Here is an 18,317-nt window from a genome sequence, read left to right on the forward strand (position 1 = left end):
ACTTAATAATTGGCCTCAAGGTATGGTCTCAGTCATGTACTTTCCATTTCAAAGAACAAAGAAAGTTACAGCACAAGAACAGGCCCTTCGGCACTCCTGCGCCGATCCAGATCCGCTATCTAAACCTGTTGCCAACTTTCTAAAGGTCTGTATCCTTCTGCTCCCTGCCATTCATGTATCTGTCTAGATACATCTTAAATGACGCTATCGTGCTTGCCTCTACCACCGCCGCTGGCAACGTGTTCCAGCCACCTACCACCCTCAGCGTAAAGAACGTTCCACACATATCTCCCTTAAATCTTTCCCCTTTCACCTTGAACATGTGACCCCTGGTAATTGAGTCCCCCACTCTGGGGAAAAAAGCTTCTTGCTATCCACCTTGTTTATCCCTCTCATGATTTTGTAGCCCTCAATCAGGTTCCTTTTTCAACCTCTGTTTTTCTAATAAACATAATCCTAATCTACTCAATCTCTCCTCATAGCTAGCACCCTCCACACCAGGCAACTTCCTGGTGAATCTCCTCTGTACTCTCTCCAAAACATCCACATCCTTTTGGTAATGTGGCGATCAGAACTGTATGCAGTATTCCAAATGTGGCCAAATCAAAGTCTTGTACAACTGTAATACATGACTTGCCAACTCTTGTACTCGATACCAGGTCTGACTTCTGGCTCTGATGGTTGCTTATTTGTCTCTAAGCTAGAAGGCCATGGGTTTGATTCCCACCTCAGATTCATTGAGGGCTACAGCACAGAAAAAGGCCCTTTGGTCCCACTGAGTTTGTAACCTGTCAAAAACAGCCACTTCATTACTCTGGATCCAATTGTAACCTCTTAAATATAAAATCTAGGTTAATACTTCAATTCAGCACTGTGGAAGATGGCAATGGTCAGATGAGACATTAATATTATTGGCCAGCCAGGGACTCAGATTAATGTATAAAATCTCTTGGTGTTAGTTCAAATAGCAGTGATGGGGTTAGCCATTGCGTCCAAGCCATTGTTTGACATTTAAATCACACCACCATAAAGATTACCTGGTCATCAACACAATGTTTATAGCAAGTTTTGAGAAGACTTGTATGTTTATGGAGACTTGCAAATTGTTGGCTGCGTTCCAACTATTAACCGACTGTAGAGCATGCCACTGTGGTGGGAACACGACGCTATATCGATGCAAGCTCTTACACATGACTGGACGAGACACTGACACCTGAGGCAGTTGCACAGCCAGTCTATTCTCTACATGTATCTATTTACAATTACTGTATTAAAGTGCAAAAATTCCAGGGACTTACTGGGTACCGCAGGTTCTGTCGTTCCTGGCCATGTGATTTCCGAGAGTGGAGGGTTTGTGCCTTTGTGATGCAAGCAAATGTAAAATATTGAACACATGGCTTCCAAAAACGAGACTCTGTCCCCTTCCCACTAATCCTCAAACCCATTGAACCACGAAGCAGTGAAATGTTACTGGATAGCATCTTGGCTGTGATTACTGTTCCCTGGTGAATCTAGTATTTACTCAATAGCAATAAATACTTTCACCGTCAGCAACATGGTTATCAACTGGTGCTCTCTGATGGTGACTCTGTGAGATTGTCCATTTTTAACCTCTGACCTTTGACCCATGGTCCTGTGCACTACCCAGGCATTGTGGAGGTAAGATGGCAGGAAGGAATGACACAGTCCCTGGGGCAGTGTCTCAACCAAGTGATGTGCGGATGTACATTCAACAGCCTGATGGGCAACATCAAAAGAAAAATGGAAACGATTGGCTCCAATTTCTTCGTTTAAAGAGTCTTGAGAGGCTAAGGGAGACCTCTTAATATGTGAAACAGCCTCCAAAGGCTATGGCCTCAGAGTTCTCAGGTGTAGCAGTTCTGTGACATTGTCTGTGAGAGGTGTTTGCTGTCTCCCCCTACACGGGGAGGAATTGCCTCGTTCACTTAAACCCAGAGGAGGAAACTTCAGATTCTCGATTTCGCGAAGGAAACCGCTCCCCCCACCCGGGTTTTTTTTAAAAAACGGATTTGTAGAGCTGCCTGTCCATCTGGGATTCTCCCAATGGCTTGTGGAAAGATGGTTTCCCTCGTTCTGCCAGAGAATACTCAAGCAAGTATGGAGTCACCCATTGAAGGCCGAGGTGAGGAATGTTTTCCTCTCATTCTCCCCCGTAGATGGATGTTGAGCTGGGGTCACTGAGGATACTCAAGGCTGAGGTTGACAGATTTTGTAATCAAAAGGGGCATCAGGGATTAGGAGGATAAGGCAGGAAAGTGGAGTTGATGATTATCAGATCAGCCATTGAACGGCAGACTTGACTCAATGGGCTGAATAGCCTACTTCTACTCCTGTGTCCTGTGGTTCGATTGACTTAAGCAATCATTCATTTGGAGCATATTAGGGAGCTATAAATTTCCATAGTTTGATCTGCTCTTTGGTTCCACAAAAGCCCATTCGAATTATACACTTAGAAAAACTCACAGCACAGACAGAGGTCTTTCGGCCTCTCACAGTTGTTTTAGAGCAAAACAATCACGAACCGTTATCCAGTTCAGGAGATTTAAATCACCCTCTCTCCCAATGAGGAAGATTTTCCCCTTTGCAATCCTCTTTAAACTCAACTGTATACAGAAACCATTCTATCAGGAAACTCCTCCTGGTTTTTTTTAAAAAGACGGATTTGTAGAGCCACCTGTCCATCTGGGATTCTCCCAATGGCTCCTCATCACATATTGCAATATACAGTTAGAGAATCATAATGGCTTGGATAGAGGCCATTCACTCCATTGAGACAGTACAAGAATATTTCTGCATTACTGCGTACTATAATTGCATATTGTAAAGCTTATATGTTACCTTGTTGTAACATGCCATAATATGCCAAACTATGGTGTATCATATATCACAAATAATTATTTAAGAATTTATGCAGTGAAAGTCCATTATAAAGCAGATATTGGGACCTGAAAAATGAAACCATTTTGAACTAGGAAAATGAAGATTGAAATAAAGATTGACCTTTTCTGGGAGGGGCTCATGAAACCTCCACACTTTAAATAAATTTATAATGCATTGATTCATAATGGATTCCACTGTAAAACAGCCCAATTGGATTTAATATATTCTTTGTGCAAAATGCTATTCTAGTTTCGTAAGTGCCAAATTACTTTCATTTGACAACTGCATATGTTTGGCATTTTCTATCCTAAATAACTATGTGCTCATTTATAAAGGGAGCTGTATATATAAACATGTCACACTGTATATATAAACATTGAACCCTTCTCTTGGTAGATGAACTGCAACACCACCAGTGGTAGGAGGGTATCATTACACCACAACATCCTTACCACAGCTTTTCTCATTACAACTGTGCATAGAGTAATTGATAACTTGAGATACCTCAAAATAATAACAAAATGAGTAAAACAAGGTTTGCTTACCAGCAGTGGAGGGCTCAGGGCTGTTAGTACCATGCGTGTTAGTGATACTAGTGCTGAATTGGGATGGTATGGTCACTGGTAACAAGATAAGGAAGAAACATGCAGGTGGCTGCAGGTTAGTTCAGGCGAAATGAAGGAGCTCGTCATTGCACACCACGACTGAACAGAACTCATAATCTACTCATCGTCAAAAAGTACAATACCTTCCTTTGCCCCATAAACGTTGCTTGTGAGCCAATCAGGTTGGCCTTGTTCCAGTGGGAGCAATGTCCCCCCCCACCCCCCCACCCCCCCCACCGAGTTTGGATGGTTGTGCTGTTCTTGAATACGTAATCTAAGCTGACACTTCAGTGCAGCAGTCAGAGAGTCATAGAGATGTACAGCACTGAAACGACTCTTTGGTCCAACCAGTCCATGCCGACCAGATATCCCAACCCAATCTAGTCCCACCTGCCAGCACCCAGTCTATATCCCTCCAAACCCTTCCTATTCATATACCCATCCAGATGCCTTTTAAGTGTTGCAATTGTACCAGCCTCCACCACTGCCTCTGACAGCTCATTCCATACACGTACCACCCTCTGTGTGAAAAAGCTGCCCCTTTTATATCTTTCCTTCTCACTCTAAACCAAAGCCCTCTAGTTCTGGACTCCCTCATCCCAGGTAAAAAGACTTTGTCTTCACGGAGTGCTGGGCTGTTGGAGGTATGAACACTTAAATGCAACACTCGAAGGAGACCAAGTGACAGATTTGTAAAAATCCACAGTGCACTATTTAGCAAAGTGCTTCTTGAAGGGTGTTAAGGCAAGTCAGTTTGATTTTAGGACGAGCTCATGGCATACTGGATCAGATGACCTTTATCATCAGGGTTTGAACTTTAGCCCTCAGGTAACTGGGTTCAGTGCAATAACATTCACCATCAGAGCTCATTGAACTATGGAACCCTGAGGTAAAGAGTGGCACATTTGGACCCCAACCCAAATCCAGCTACGCCTCTTCCACCCAGCCTTACTCTTTCCCAATCTTACTGGCTCCACAACAGGAAACTGATCATCCTAACCTCGGTAAACCCCAGTATGAAGCCAGTCTTACACTGAGGTCCTCTACAATGGCCACTCCATTGGATCAAACCATTCAAACCCACCTCTCCCTTTTCAATGGCAAATTAGGGGGTGGCTAATAAATGCCAGCCTTACCAGAAATGCAAGAATAAAAACTTGCCAGTGTGGGTGAGATCCCTTTCTTCATTTATTTCTGCTTCTAAACCGTGGGTGGCACAGTGGTTAGCACTACTGCCTCACAGCGCCAGAGACCCGGGTTCAATTCCCGCCTCAGGCGACAGACTGTGTGGAGTTTGCACATCCTCCCCGTGTCTGTGTGGGCTTCCTCCGGGTGCTCCGGTTTCCTCCCACAGTCCAAAGATGTGCGGGTCAGGTGAATTGCCCATGCTAAATTGCCCCTAGTGTTAGGTAAGGGGTAAATGTAGGGGTATGGGTGGGTTGCGCTTTGGCGGGTCGGTGTGGACTTGTTGGGCCAAAGGGCCTGTTTCCACACTGTAATGTAATCTAATAATAAGGACAGCTTACAGGACAATGGTGAGTGTAATTGCCTCTGAGCCAGGCCCTCGGGGACCCTAACATACTCCAGGTGGGCCAGGAAATTCATACATAACACAGCCAAGCAAGCTGGTTATTGACCTGTAAATCCTTCCAACAAACGCCACTAGCAGGTGAGAGAGATCCCTGGTCAACCATGTGCTAGGGAGTAAGCACCTAGCAACCTAGCAGTAAGGTATTGCATGTCCAATACAAACTTTCCAATTACTCCTCAGCCCCATACAACTTCCCCTCCCCAACTATTTCCCCAGCCCCAAAACCCTCTGAGATGTTTACCACGTGCTAAGTCTTGCCTCTGCATTATCCCCAATTTTTCAACAGTTCCAACATTCACCTACAGAGGTCCTAAACTCTGGAATTCTAAGCTTCTCCAATTCTCTACTTCATTGTTCTCTTTTAGGACAGTTCTTAGAACCCACCTCTGGGACCAAGCTTCTGGCCAGTGGTCTGAAAACATGACTTGGTATCAAATTTTGTTTTGTAACGTCCCCACAGTAGGTCTTGGGGATGTTTTGTCCCACCATGTGTAAAATATAAGATATGGTTTTGTTACAAAGCAGAGTTTCTGCCAGTGGGCAAGGATTTTTACCTCACCTCTGGAACCCCAGTTAAGATTTAAGTCAATTGAGAGGGGAATGAAAGGATGACTCTCAAAGAGTTGATGACAATCAGCAGCAAGAGATCTATTGAACATATTTAAGGTCATAAAGAGATTCATTTCTGCTTTCAGTGATACATTTTACTTTCCTGTGTACCTGCCAGTTTAAAAGGATTAAAAATTTATGTCAAAAGTGACAATTGTTCAGAATTTCAAGAGGAATTTGCAAAGGTAAGGAGTGAAATCCAACTATCTTGTTTGGACAAATGCTTCATTCTCAAAGAACTCCTCCAGTGGCCTGGATGGTCTATGACAAGACATTGATGAGACCGCACTTGGAGTATTGCACAGTTTTGGTCCTGTTCTTTGAGGAAGGATATAATTGCATTGGAGGCAGTTCAAAGAAAATTCATGAGATTAATTCCAGAGATGAAAGGCTTGGTTTAGGAGGAGAGATTGAGCAGTTTAGACCAATACTTCCTGGAGTTTAGGAGAATGAGTGGGAGGTTTAATTGAAGTATATAACATGCCAAAGGGAATTAACACAGTAGATGGAGATTGCATGTGGGGCAATTTAGAATGAGAAGTCATAGCTTTCGGATAAGGGGTAGCAGATTTAAAAGACATAAGGGGAAATTACTTCTCTCAAAGGGTAGTGAATCTGTGGAATTCACTCCCCTAGAATGTGGTGGATGCTGGAATTAAATTTAAGATTCTTCATGAGTAATGGATAGAATATGGGGAGTGGGTAGGAAAAAGGAGTTGTGGCGAAGATGAGATCAGCCATGATGTCAGAGCAGGGTAGAAGGGCTGAATGGACTATACCTGCTCTGAGTTCTAATGTTCCAGCTTTCCTGTCACACCTATTTGGTGATAAGATGCCAGCTAAACCTCGTAATCACGATGGTTTAGTGGCTGATTGACCTCCTCTGATACATTGTTTGATCTGAACCATTAATCATTCGCTCAACAAGACAGGGCAGCAGCCAGGCTGTCGAACAATGCCCGTGCACACAATGGCCTCATATCAATCGGACCACAGGGGAAAATACACAGACAGCGACAACACAAAGAGACAAGGCTTTTAACTACCTCAGGCCGTGGGCTACTCACTGGGACCGCTGCCAAGACAGAGACAGAAAGCAGGCAATGTTTGTAGGAGAGTCACTAAAATCTGGGCAACAATTAACTTATTGTAATTCTGAGCTGGTTGTTTTTACCTCCCAGCTGACCATGCAACCCCCCTCCCTCCCCGTTCAGACATCAAACAATGTTGTGCCAGTAACAGTTTTATCACAAACCTCAATAAAATGTGTGCATTTTACTGGGAGGTTTCTATAGAAAGTGTGTGTGCTTACTGTATAAAGCCTTGGTGAATACAAGACCACCAATGTACTGCTGAGGCTGTATAAGGCCGCATTTGGAATATTGTGAGCAGATTTGGTGCCCCGTATCTAAGGGAGAATGTATTGGCATTGGAGGGAGCCCAGAAGTTTACAATAATGATCCTGGGGATGAAGGGCTTACCATATTAGGAGTGTTTGAGGAGTTTGGGTCTGTACTCAATGGAGTATAGAAAAATGAAGGGAGGTCTGATTGAAACTTACAGAATACCACAAGACCAGGATAGAGTGGACGTGAAGTAGGAGCGACTAGGACAAGAGAGCACAGCGTCAGAGTGAAGGGATGGCCTTTCAAACAAAGATGAGGAGCAATTTTTTCAGCCAGATAGTGATGAATCTGTGGAACTCATTGCTGCAGAGGGCTGTGGAGAACAAGTCATTGAGTGTCTCCAAGATAGAGATAGATAGATTCTTGTTTGGTAAGGGGATCAAAGGTTATGAGGAGAAGGCAATTGAATGAGCTGAGAAACATATCAGCCATGATTAAGTGTGGAGGAGACTCAATGGGCCGAATTGGCTAATTCTGCTCTTATATCTTATGGTCTTATGGTGAGATTGGAGCATTGTTCACCTTAACTAAGGAGTGATATACTTGTCAGACAGAGAGTCCAACAGATGTTCCCCAAATTAATCCTCAGAATGGTGGGATTGTCTTATGAGGGGAGTTTGAGGAAACTGGGTGGGCCTTCCCTGGTGTTTCAATGAGGGACGAATGGCATGTATAGAGTGGAAAGTATGAGGCTTCTTCCCAGCCTGGAGGGGTCAATTACTCAGGGACACAGGTCAAGGATGTGGGGTGGGAGAATGTTTAAAACAGATGTGTGAAGCAAATTTTCCACACAAAGGATGGCGAGTGCCTGGAGCATTCTGCCAGAGGTGGTGATGGAAACTGACTCAATAGCAGCATTCAAGAAGCACCTGGAGGAATACATGAATAGGAAGGGGATAGAGGGATAAGGATCCTGTAAGTGAAGGCAGTTTCCGTATGGTAGGGCAAAATGTGTTGGCACAGGTATGGAGGGCTGAAGGGCCTGTTCCTGTGCCGTATTGTTATTTCTTCTTTGCAATATGAAACTTATTTTAACAATCAGATGAATTTTGTTGGGCATGTTTGAGATCTGATTAACCTCTCACCTCACAAAGCTCAATAGCGTTGTTGTGAGGCAGTGGTGCTGTCCCTACTTCTAGGCCAGTAAATTCTGAGTTCAAGGCCATTTGTCCCTCAAGGTGCGTCTGAAGATGACCAAACAAGATTATTCAAATAAACAAATATTCTTAACCAAACTTTTGATAAAAGCAAAAACTGAAAGAACTGCAGATGCTGTAAATCAAAACTAAAAACAGAAATTGCTAGAAAAGTTCAGTATGTCTGGCAACATCTTCGGAAAGAAATTAGAGTCAATGTTTGGGTCAAGTGACTCTTCATCAGAACTCTTAGGGCTAAGGTTTATAAAAGCTCTTGTTTAGGTAGGCTACACTAACCTTATCAGTTTATTTTCTAACTATATTTGATCGAATTGTGAACAGGAATCATAGAATTTTAGTGTTAAGCTCGAAAAGAACATTTTTCTTTCTCAGATACTGTGGAAATTCAAGATAGCTGTCTCTCACAGAGTTGACAAGAAGCAAGATGGCCTCCTTCTTTGAAGTAACAGTCGGTGGAATTTTTTTTTGTTTGATGAATTTCCCTTTGAAAAGTTAGTCTGGGTTGTTCTACCAAGATTTTCCGGTCATTGGTATTCCTCGTTAAGAGCCGATCATGTTAAATGAAAGGCTGTTTATACTTGTTTTCTCTAGAGAAAGGTTTGGAATTTCTGGAATCTCCTGACACCCTGCTTCTGCGTAAGTTTAAACGCAACAACAAGAATATGCTACAAATAGAAGGTGGAAGAAATGCGAACATCATGCAAATTGAAAGAACTGAGTTAAAAATGTTTCCAGAGTTTAGTTTTGACAGCATGTAGATTGAAAGACTTTTCCAAGAGCTTACGATCCTTTCTCTCTTTCTCTGTTATTCCCCCTCCCTTCCTCCTGGGAATCCTGCCCTCAAACATCCAAACTGTCCCAGAACCAGGAAATAGCTAGAATCGTGGAACTGCCACTTCAAACACCAAATCTCTGCCTAGCTCCACCTCTTCTCAGTGTTTAGGCACTCCTACTGGAAACAGGTTAAACGATTCTCGATTGAGTGCACGGTTTACCCGGAGTTTCCTGATCGAGATTTGACATTGCTTTGAGTAATAGCTGCTGGAGAACATCCATAATTGGGGCTTTCACTGACACTTTTTTCATTCGTCAGTGAGACCCAGGTATCCTTGGATACTCTTAGCTAACCTAAAGAGCAGTAGGACCCAGTTGAAAATCTGTCCTATTAAAATAAAAGATGATATTAAGAAAAGCAGTACAGACCATGATGGCTAGTTTGTCTCAGTCTGACAACACTGCCCTTGGCCCTACCTTGACAGCCAGAACCTGGAGTTGAACAGTAGGTGGGTTTGATGGTCATCTGGGTAGGTGAGGCAGTAGCTGTGAAAGTAAGAGGAATTCATGTTAGTTAAGAAATCTTTACAGACACATAATGACATTAGAGAGAACTCCCGACAACCTGCTTATGAGTAAGTTTAAACACAGTGACAAGAATATGCTATAAATAGAAAGCAGAAGAACTGTGAACATTGTGTGTGCGTGCGCACGCATGGGGGTTAATGGTCTGTATCTTTGTGTGTGGTCATGTGTGGGGCTGTGTGTGTGTGTGCATGTTTGGGACTGTGTGTGGGGCTGAGTATGTGTGTGTGTGTGTGTATGTGTGGGGTTGTGTGTGTGAGGGACTGTGTGTAGGGCTGAGTGTGTGTGTGTGGTCATGTGTGGAGCTGTGTGTGTGTATGTGTGTGTGGGACTGTGTGTAGGCTGAGTGTGTGGTCATGTGCAGGGCTGTGTGTGTGAGTGGGACTGTGTGTAGGGCTGAGTGTGTGTGTGTGGGTCATGTATGGGGCTGTGTGTATGTGCGTGTGTATATGTGGATCTGTATGTAGGGCTGAGTGTGTGTGCATGGTCACATGTGAGGCTGTCTGTGTGTGTGTGTGTGTGTGTGGACACATGCATGTTTGTGTATGTTTCTGTTTGCAAGCATGTCTGTGTACCTATGTGTTTACGTGCATGCTTGTGTGTGGGAGTGTGTGTATTTGTGCTTCTATTTTTTTCATGAGTGAACATGTTTCTGTGTGTGCACGTGGTTATGTTCATGTTTTTGTTTGTGTGTACTTATGAGTGCATATATCTCCGTGTTTATATGCACGTTTGTGTGTACGTGTGTGTGCGCACGTGCGTATGTGTCAATGTGGTGTATGTTTATATGTGTGTGCATGTTCACTTACTGCTCTGTATTGAACACTTCAGATTCATTCATTTTTTGATCTTTATATCCACGTGCAGACCTTTCTATACCTGTCCAGCTCAAACAGTGAGATTATATCATGGGTCATTAATATGAGAAATTCTTTTGTGCTTTTCATACCCTGTCTGAGGCCATTAGATCATGATCTGGCCAATTATTTCATCATTGTTTGTGAGATCTTTCTGTGGGCAAATTGCCTGATTTCCGACATTGCAAAAGGGAGCCCATGTCAAAAAAAGCACACATTGGCTCTTAATGTGCTTATCTATGTCAGAAAAGCTACTTTATATATCCAAGTGTTTTACCTTTTTTGAGTTTCTTAACTCAGCGACGCCTACCTCCAAACAGATTTGATTATGTGTCAGAAGAAACTAAGTCTTGATGAGCCACATCAGTGAAACTGCCAAAGGGTCACAGATTGAGTAAAATAATTCTCCAAGATCCTGGCTCACAGCCAACCTACAGAATGGAAGTAATTGTACTTAGGGACAGATGATTCAACTTGTCAGTCATTTGTAAAACCTGGAGTGCAACTCTCACTCAGAAGAGGAAAGGAACACTCAATATCATCTTGAGAAGGCAGAAATGAACTACCTTCTTGAACCGCTGTAGTCTATGTGTTCTTCAGGAGGGAGCTCCAGAGTTTTTGACTGTGCGACATGACACAATGATCAAATACTTCCAACTGGCTTGCAGGGTGGTGTTCCTGTGCATCTGTACCCTTGTTGTTCTAGATTGTAGTGGTCGTGGGTTTGGAAGGTGCTGTCAAAGGATCCATGAGTTGCTGTAGTGCATCGTGGAGATGGTACACATTGCTGCGACTGTGTTGGTCAATAGTTGGGGCAAGGAATGTTGAAGGTACTGATCCAGTACTGACCAAGTGGGCTGCTTTGTTCTGGATGGTGTTGAGCTTCTCAAGTGTCCCTGGAGCGGTCTCCATCCAGGCAAGTGGGGAGTCTTCCATCAAACCCCCGACTTGTGCCTTGTAGATGATGGACAGGCTTTGAGGAGTCAGGAGGTGAGTTATTCTTTGCAGGATTCCTAGCCTCTGACCTGCTCTTGTGGACGAAGTATTTACATGGCCAGTCCAGTTGAGTTTCTGATCAATGGATAACCCCTAGATTGGTGATAGTGGAGGATTCAGTGATGGTAATATTTTTGATTGTCAGGGTAAATTCATGATAATATTCTCTCTTGATGGAGATGGTCATTGCCTGAGGAGCAAATGTTATTGGCAGTACTTAATAGTGTGTATTGTTCTCTGGTTATAGATTATACTTGGATAGCTCTCCAGGGATTGAAATTTCATTAATGAGTGGCACAAGAAAGCACCAAATATGCATTAGCACTACGTTAGAATTGGCTCTGATGAATCAAACATTAATCTCAAGTTGATCTGAACAAACTTTGGCAAGTGTCAATATGCCACAGACCCATGTGTAAGTAAACAAGACTGAGTATAAACAATCTATAAGTTGGCACCACGACTTAGAACAGGCAGAACAATGGTCCTTGTGAGAAGCAGGCATGAGTCAGTGAACAACACTCCCAATTCTGAATCCGAAGGTCCAGGCTGGAGATCAAAACTCTTGAGAACAAACTAGGCTCACATTCTGTTGCAATACTCAGGCAGTGCTTCACTGTTGGAAGTGCCATCTTTCAGATGAGAGGCTCGACTGATACCCTGTCTACTCTCTCAGGCAGAGATACAGGATCATATAGTTACAAATCTGAAGAGTAGGGCATTTATCATCTGCATTCTGGCTAATAATGATCCTTCATCAACATCGCTAATTTACAGTCTCTATCTATAAAGAGTAAAAGACTCTAAACAGTGAGAACATTATCCTGGCATTAAGGCATTGTTCTTTATGGGAGCTGACTTATATGTGTGCCTCATTAACTACTCTTCTATTATATACCATCAGCTGTAAACCATTACAGCACAATAATTACGTGAAAGGTGCTATCTAAATGCAATTTTTTTCTTTCTTTCTGAGTAAATGAAATATCACTTTGATGATTCAGTCCAATCACTCTAAGGTCTTCTCAAGCTTCCTCCCATTTTTCCTCATCCATCTCTACCAGCTTAACCCTTTATTGCCTCCCCCTTATTTATGTATCTAGCTTTATCTTAAATGTATTGATATCCTTCATTCCAACCACTCCCTGTGATAGTGGGTTCTGAATTCTTATCACTCTTTGGGTAAGCACATTTGTTTTGAATTCCTGATAGAATTTCTTGGTTGTCTGCTTTATAGCGATGGGTCTGTAGTTATACTGTCCCCCACAAGAGGAAGCATTCTCTCTGTTTCCGGTCTCTCTGTTGAGGTGAATGGGTTGGGCCTGACAGTATGTCTTATTCTGGGCCTAACACATTCTGATGGAATGTCAGGAGCTTATCAATCTCAATATTACAGGTCACCTACCAAATAGTAGTCCTTGATGATCACTCAGATGCCCACTTGAAAAGGAGTCAGAAACAGGTGAGGAACTGAAATCTTCCTTTCTGGAGGGTGGGGTGGACTTAGTGACGGGAACCTATTCTTTCAGGTTACAGAGCAAAATAACCAAGAACAGGGAGTTTTCTCTATTCATTCATGGGATGTGGGTGTCACTAGCTGGGACAGAATTTATAGCCATCCCTAACTGCCCTGGAGTTGGTGATGGCAAGCTGCCTTTTTGTTGCTCTGCAGTCCATGTGCAGTGGGTAGACTTACAATGTGTAATCATCACTGAACATCCCACTTCTGACCTTAGGATGGAGGGAAGGTCATTGATGAGGCAGCTGAAGGTGATTGGGTCTAGGATACTACACTGAGGAACTCCTACAGGGATGGCCTGGAGCTGAGATGACCGACCCCCAACAACCATCTTCCAATGTGCCAGGTGTGACTCAAACCAGCAGAGACTTCTTCCCCTCATTCCTAATGACTCCAATTTTGCAGAGGAGTCTTGAAGCCATGCTCAATAAAAGGTTGTCTCAATGCCAAGGGCAGTTACTCTCCCCTCATGTGTTATTGAAGTAAATGATGTCTCCAATGAGAGTGAATAGTAAAAAGTAATGCATTTACAATTGCACTAAATGACAAATATTCCAGAAAACATTCAGAGAGAGTTTACAAAGGGTGAGCAGAGCAGGACTTCTGCAACACATTTAGGGTCAAAGAGTCATAGAGATGTACAATACGGAAACAGACCCTTGGGTCCAACCCATCCATGCCAACCAGATATCCTAACCTAATCAAATCCCATTTGCCAACACTTGGCCCATATCACTCCAAATCCTTCCTGTTCATGTACCCATCCAGGTGCCTTTTAAATGTTGCAATTGTACCAGCCTCCACCAATTCCTCTGGCAATTCATTCCACACATCCACCACCCCTCTGCATGAAAATGTTGCCCCATAGGTTCCTTTTATATCTTTCCCCTCTCACCTTAAACCTATGCCCTCTAGTTCTGGACTCCCCCTCCTCAGGGAAAAGACCTTGTCTATTTACTCTATCCATGCCCATCATGATTGTGTAAATCTCTATAAGGTCACCCCTCAGTCTCTGATGCTGCAGGGAAAGCAGCCCCAGTCTATTCAGCCTCTCACTGTAGCTCAAACCCTCCAACGCTGGCAACATTCTTGTAAATCTTTTCTGAACCCTTTCAAGATTCACAAAATCCTTCTTGTAGCAGGGAGACCAGAATTGTACACAATATTTCAGAAGTGGCCTAACCAATGTCCTGTATAGCAGCAACATGATCTCCCAACTCCTGTACTCAATACTCTGACCAATAAAGGAAAGCATGTTTTATAATGACTCTACTGTGCAGTGTCTTTAGTGACACATTGCACATGAAGCAGAACAAGTGTCTTGGACCATGTTACTACACGGACGGACCAGTGAAACCCTTTCCCAGGGAACCGACAAAATAGAAACAAGTGCATACAATGTTTTAAAAGAATCTGACTCAAGATAACAAACTGACTAATGCCATGAGTAATGAAACTGGAGCTGTGAGTGGGCTGACTCACTCACTGAATAACTTCTCTTTGGATAGCCCACAACAGCACATTCTGTGCATGCCACAGGCCCTACAACATTGACCCTTCTAAGTCACCTCTTTCTTTCAACAAGCTTTGACTGATCATATCTTGCTGCAAGCAGCGGAGATTATCCAATGATCCTCGGGGAAATTGCGCAGTATTTTACTTTACCACAATGCCCCTGTCATCCCCTGTCAAGCAGCTGGTGGGACATACCCAATGGGCAGACTCTAACGCTATCTTTCCATTAGGTCTCACTAGGCAGGAGCTACATAAAGTAGGTGGGTGTAGGCAGCATATAATATGAAATCCGCATTTGTGTGCATATATGAGCATGCTTGTGTGCATCTGTATGCGTGTTTGTGTGTGTGCTTGTGTGTACGTATGTGTGTGCGTGTGTGTGTCTGCATGTGTGCATGTGTCTTTGTGTGCATGTGCGTGTGTGCACGTGTGTATGTGTCAGTTTGTGTACATCCGCATATGTTTGTAGGCACGCGTGTCTAAATGTGCATCTGTGTGTTTGTGTATATGTGTGAATGTGCGTATATATGCATACCAGCGTGTGCATGTGTGTGAGAAAGAGTGAGAGTGTGAGGTAAGTGGAAATTGAAGGTCTAATGGGAAAAGTATATTATTGCATGGGAACCATCCAGATAAAGACAGTATAAGAGATCCAAAAAGAACCTAAACACATTAAATAATTAGCAGTATACTCACCACAGCTCAGGTCACTGTTGGGTTCCAGCACGTCAACAGGAATATCCCAAAACGAATTCTCCCAGTCCACAACATTCCCTTTCTCATCACAGGTTAGGTCTAGCAGTGACTGACTGGACATGCTGAAGTTCCACAGTCGGACGTTGTAGAGGTCACCCGTGTAGGTGTTTCTGGTTGGAGTCACTTTTGGTGCCAGTGAGAGGGTACCACTGCCCGCAATGACCTTGTTCTGTGATGCTGGGCAGGGGTTGAGCTGGTACTTGTCTTGCAATTGGCTGATGATATTTCCAGATGTGCCATCCCAGGCGAGGCACAGCTCCCGCCAAGTATCAGTGATCACTTCTTCGGAGAAGTGCTTAATCCAGAGCTCGCTAACGTCACACTCCACGTCGGATACTTCCAGGTGAATGTCATCGTCCTCCTTCTTGAACCTGATCTGTACCGTGTCACTGCTGTCCGTGTACGAGAACAACGTCCACTTCTCCTCCTCCTCGGCTGCCCTGACCTCCAGGCATATTGTGAACTGCCGCAGCTCTGGGATGGTGATAGAAGGGGAAACTGCAACGGCGTGTTTCTGGGAGGTCTTCGACAACACCAGCATCTGATTCCGCAGTGAGACTGCCACTGAACGGTAATACAGAGGGAGAAGGGCAAAACAAAAAGAGCAAGGTTCAGCTGCAGAGTTACTGTAAGAGAAAGTCTCAATACTAAGGTGTGGAAACCTGCCAATGATGATAATTCATAAGGTCTTCCCACATGTGTTTAATACAATAACAAACTATAGCTGCAAAAAAGGCATCCGGACGGGTAAGTGAATAGGAAGGGTTTAGAGGGATTAGGGCCAAGTGCTGACAAATGGAACTAGATTAGGTTGGAATATCAGACAAATTGAACTGAAGGGTCTATTTCTGTGCTGTACATCTCCATGACTCTATGACTCTAAATATTCTGGATGAATAATTGGTTAAAAACAGGGTGCAAAGGACAGAGGAGTTGGTGTACAGTGTGCTGAACTTTGATTAAAAAAAGACCCACTGCTTTCTTTTAAAGACTGTTCAAGGTTGTCAGTGAGGCTGGACACTTGAATAATGAATGGTAAAAGGCAATTTAAAGGCATTAGTGAGACCGCATCTGGAGTATTGTATACAATTTCAGTCCAATTACTTGAGAAGGATGTAATTGTATTAGAGAGAGTTCAGAGGAGGTTCATTACATTGATTCCAGAGAGGAGGGCATTATCTTATTGTTATGAAGTTGAAGGCATGTACTCAATCCTTAAGAGAGAGAGAACTCTGAACTGAGAGCTTACAAGTAGCTGTGTATATGACTAGGTGGCAGTCCCAGAGTAAGTTGGAAAATTGATAGTATGTAACATTGGGCTGTGAAATGCATACCTGAGTTTTGGCTATTGTTTTGGTTAAATTCAAAATTTTGTCAATCAGGTTAAGTTATGCCCTACGATACTAAAACCCAATTGAGTTTGAAATTATTGTTTTGCCAATGACACGATTCAACGTTGCGGGAGTATAAGAAGGTGGACATTTTGGAAATTGGTCAGAGATCAACTGCCATAGAGATAGAAACTGCTTGAGAGCTAAATGTCCATCCTACGTCATGCTCTTAAAGATATCAGAAAAAATGCTCTCTATCCTTTTTCATGAAATGCTTATTCGCAGTGAAAAGAAAGAAGATGACCCAGGGTGATCAGCAGCCAGAAGAGTGAAGACACAGAAGACGACAGAGACTGTATGGTTTTGAAATTAAGTTGATGTCTTTTTAATAAGTGTCTTATTTGAACAGCATATTGTTACAGAGTTGGGGTCAGAGAGTAAGCAGTTAAAAGAAAGGAGGCTTAAATTTGTGAACAGGTTTTGTTTAATGTTCAATTTTAGAGTTAGAAAATAAATTGAGGCTATTTTCTTTAAATAGCAGAATTTGGGAGTTCTCTGTCACTCATATTTTAACAGATTATGAGGCCAGATGAGCTTTTCTGGGTGTTTGGTTTAACTAACAGAGGGGTTCATTGCCCCATGTTGTAACATTATGAACCTATTGTCCCTGGAGTTTAGAATAATGAATGGAGATCTCTTTAAAGTATATAAGATGCTAAAGGGGATTGACAATGGAGATGTAGAGAAGATGTTTCCTCAAGTGGGTCTGAGTTTTGGGATAATGGGTCACAAATTTAAAACAGAGATGAGAAGTAATGTTGTGAATCTGTAGAACTCACTAGCACAGAGTGTAATGGACTCTGTGGCACTGAGTAAATTTAAGGAAGAGATAGATTTTTAATTTGCAATTGATTAAAGGGATATGGGGGCCAGCCAGGGGAGTGAAGTTGAAGTCCAGATGAGATTAGCCACATTCGCATCAAATGGCACAGCAGACTCGAGGGGCTGAATGGCATTCTTCTGCTACTAGTTCTTATGTTCTGAGGTGATATATGTCCATTATCTGGTGGATATAGGAGTTGGAGGGGAATCTGGAGGTGTCACATTTTTGTGACAAATTGGATCTCTCATATGGAAAGCACCTCCAATGGGAACCTGGTGATGTACCATTCAAAGGGGAAATCTATTTTACCAGCTCCTTGCTCAGTTCAGGTTAAGGATTGCATCTGAATACAAAGTTATATGTTCTGTTGAAACTGTGTTCCATAGAATGAGGCTTTATTAAAGGAGTGGGGCGAGAGTCTGTCTGTATCCCAATCTTGAGTCAGACTGGTTCTAAATCTAAAGTAGGAATTTATAAAATGTTACATAGAGTGACTGCCTGCATTGAATTCATTGTCTGGGCTGAGATGTCACTTAATGTTATAACACCTTAAGTTATCTCAAGAATAAACATAAAAGCAGTTCTCGGATATACATATCAATGAATTGAAACCTGCAGCCCATTTTAAAAGGTGAAAGACTTAACTGCAATCTAAGTTTGTTCAACATATAATTTCAGTTGCATGATATTTTAATCTTTTGCTCTAAATTCTGTGTCTTATGATCCTGCTCCACAGTTACCTGATAAAGAAACAGCGCTCCAAAAGCTAGTGTTTCCAAATAAACCTGTTGGGCTATAACCTGGTGTTGTGTGATTTTTAAGCTTTGTCCAC

The 18,317-nt window shown here is 42.9% G+C and overlaps 1 protein-coding gene across 6 annotated transcripts in view; it reads right to left on the reverse strand.

Annotated features, from left to right (window-relative positions):
* Nucleotides 1–18,317, reverse strand: part of adgrg6 (adhesion G protein-coupled receptor G6) — a 122,780-nt gene that overhangs the window by 68,871 nt on the left and 35,592 nt on the right. For 4 of the 6 annotated variants that reach the window (XM_072580317.1, XM_072580312.1, XM_072580311.1 and 1 more), the window contains 4 exons: nucleotides 15,212–15,835; nucleotides 9,521–9,589; nucleotides 3,447–3,521; nucleotides 1,299–1,358 (listed from right to left, as the gene is read on the reverse strand). In XM_072580317.1, the coding sequence (XP_072436418.1) occupies nucleotides 1,299–1,358; nucleotides 3,447–3,521; nucleotides 9,521–9,589; nucleotides 15,212–15,835 (828 nt within the window). The remainder of the gene's footprint in view (nucleotides 1–1,298; nucleotides 1,359–3,446; nucleotides 3,522–9,520; nucleotides 9,590–15,211; nucleotides 15,836–18,317) is intronic. The other 2 variants (XM_072580314.1, XM_072580315.1) reach the window with 2 other exon arrangements.

The sequence above is a fragment of the Chiloscyllium punctatum genome, chromosome 11, assembly GCF_047496795.1.
Source record: "Chiloscyllium punctatum isolate Juve2018m chromosome 11, sChiPun1.3, whole genome shotgun sequence".
Classification (NCBI taxonomy): Eukaryota; Metazoa; Chordata; class Chondrichthyes; order Orectolobiformes; family Hemiscylliidae; genus Chiloscyllium; species Chiloscyllium punctatum.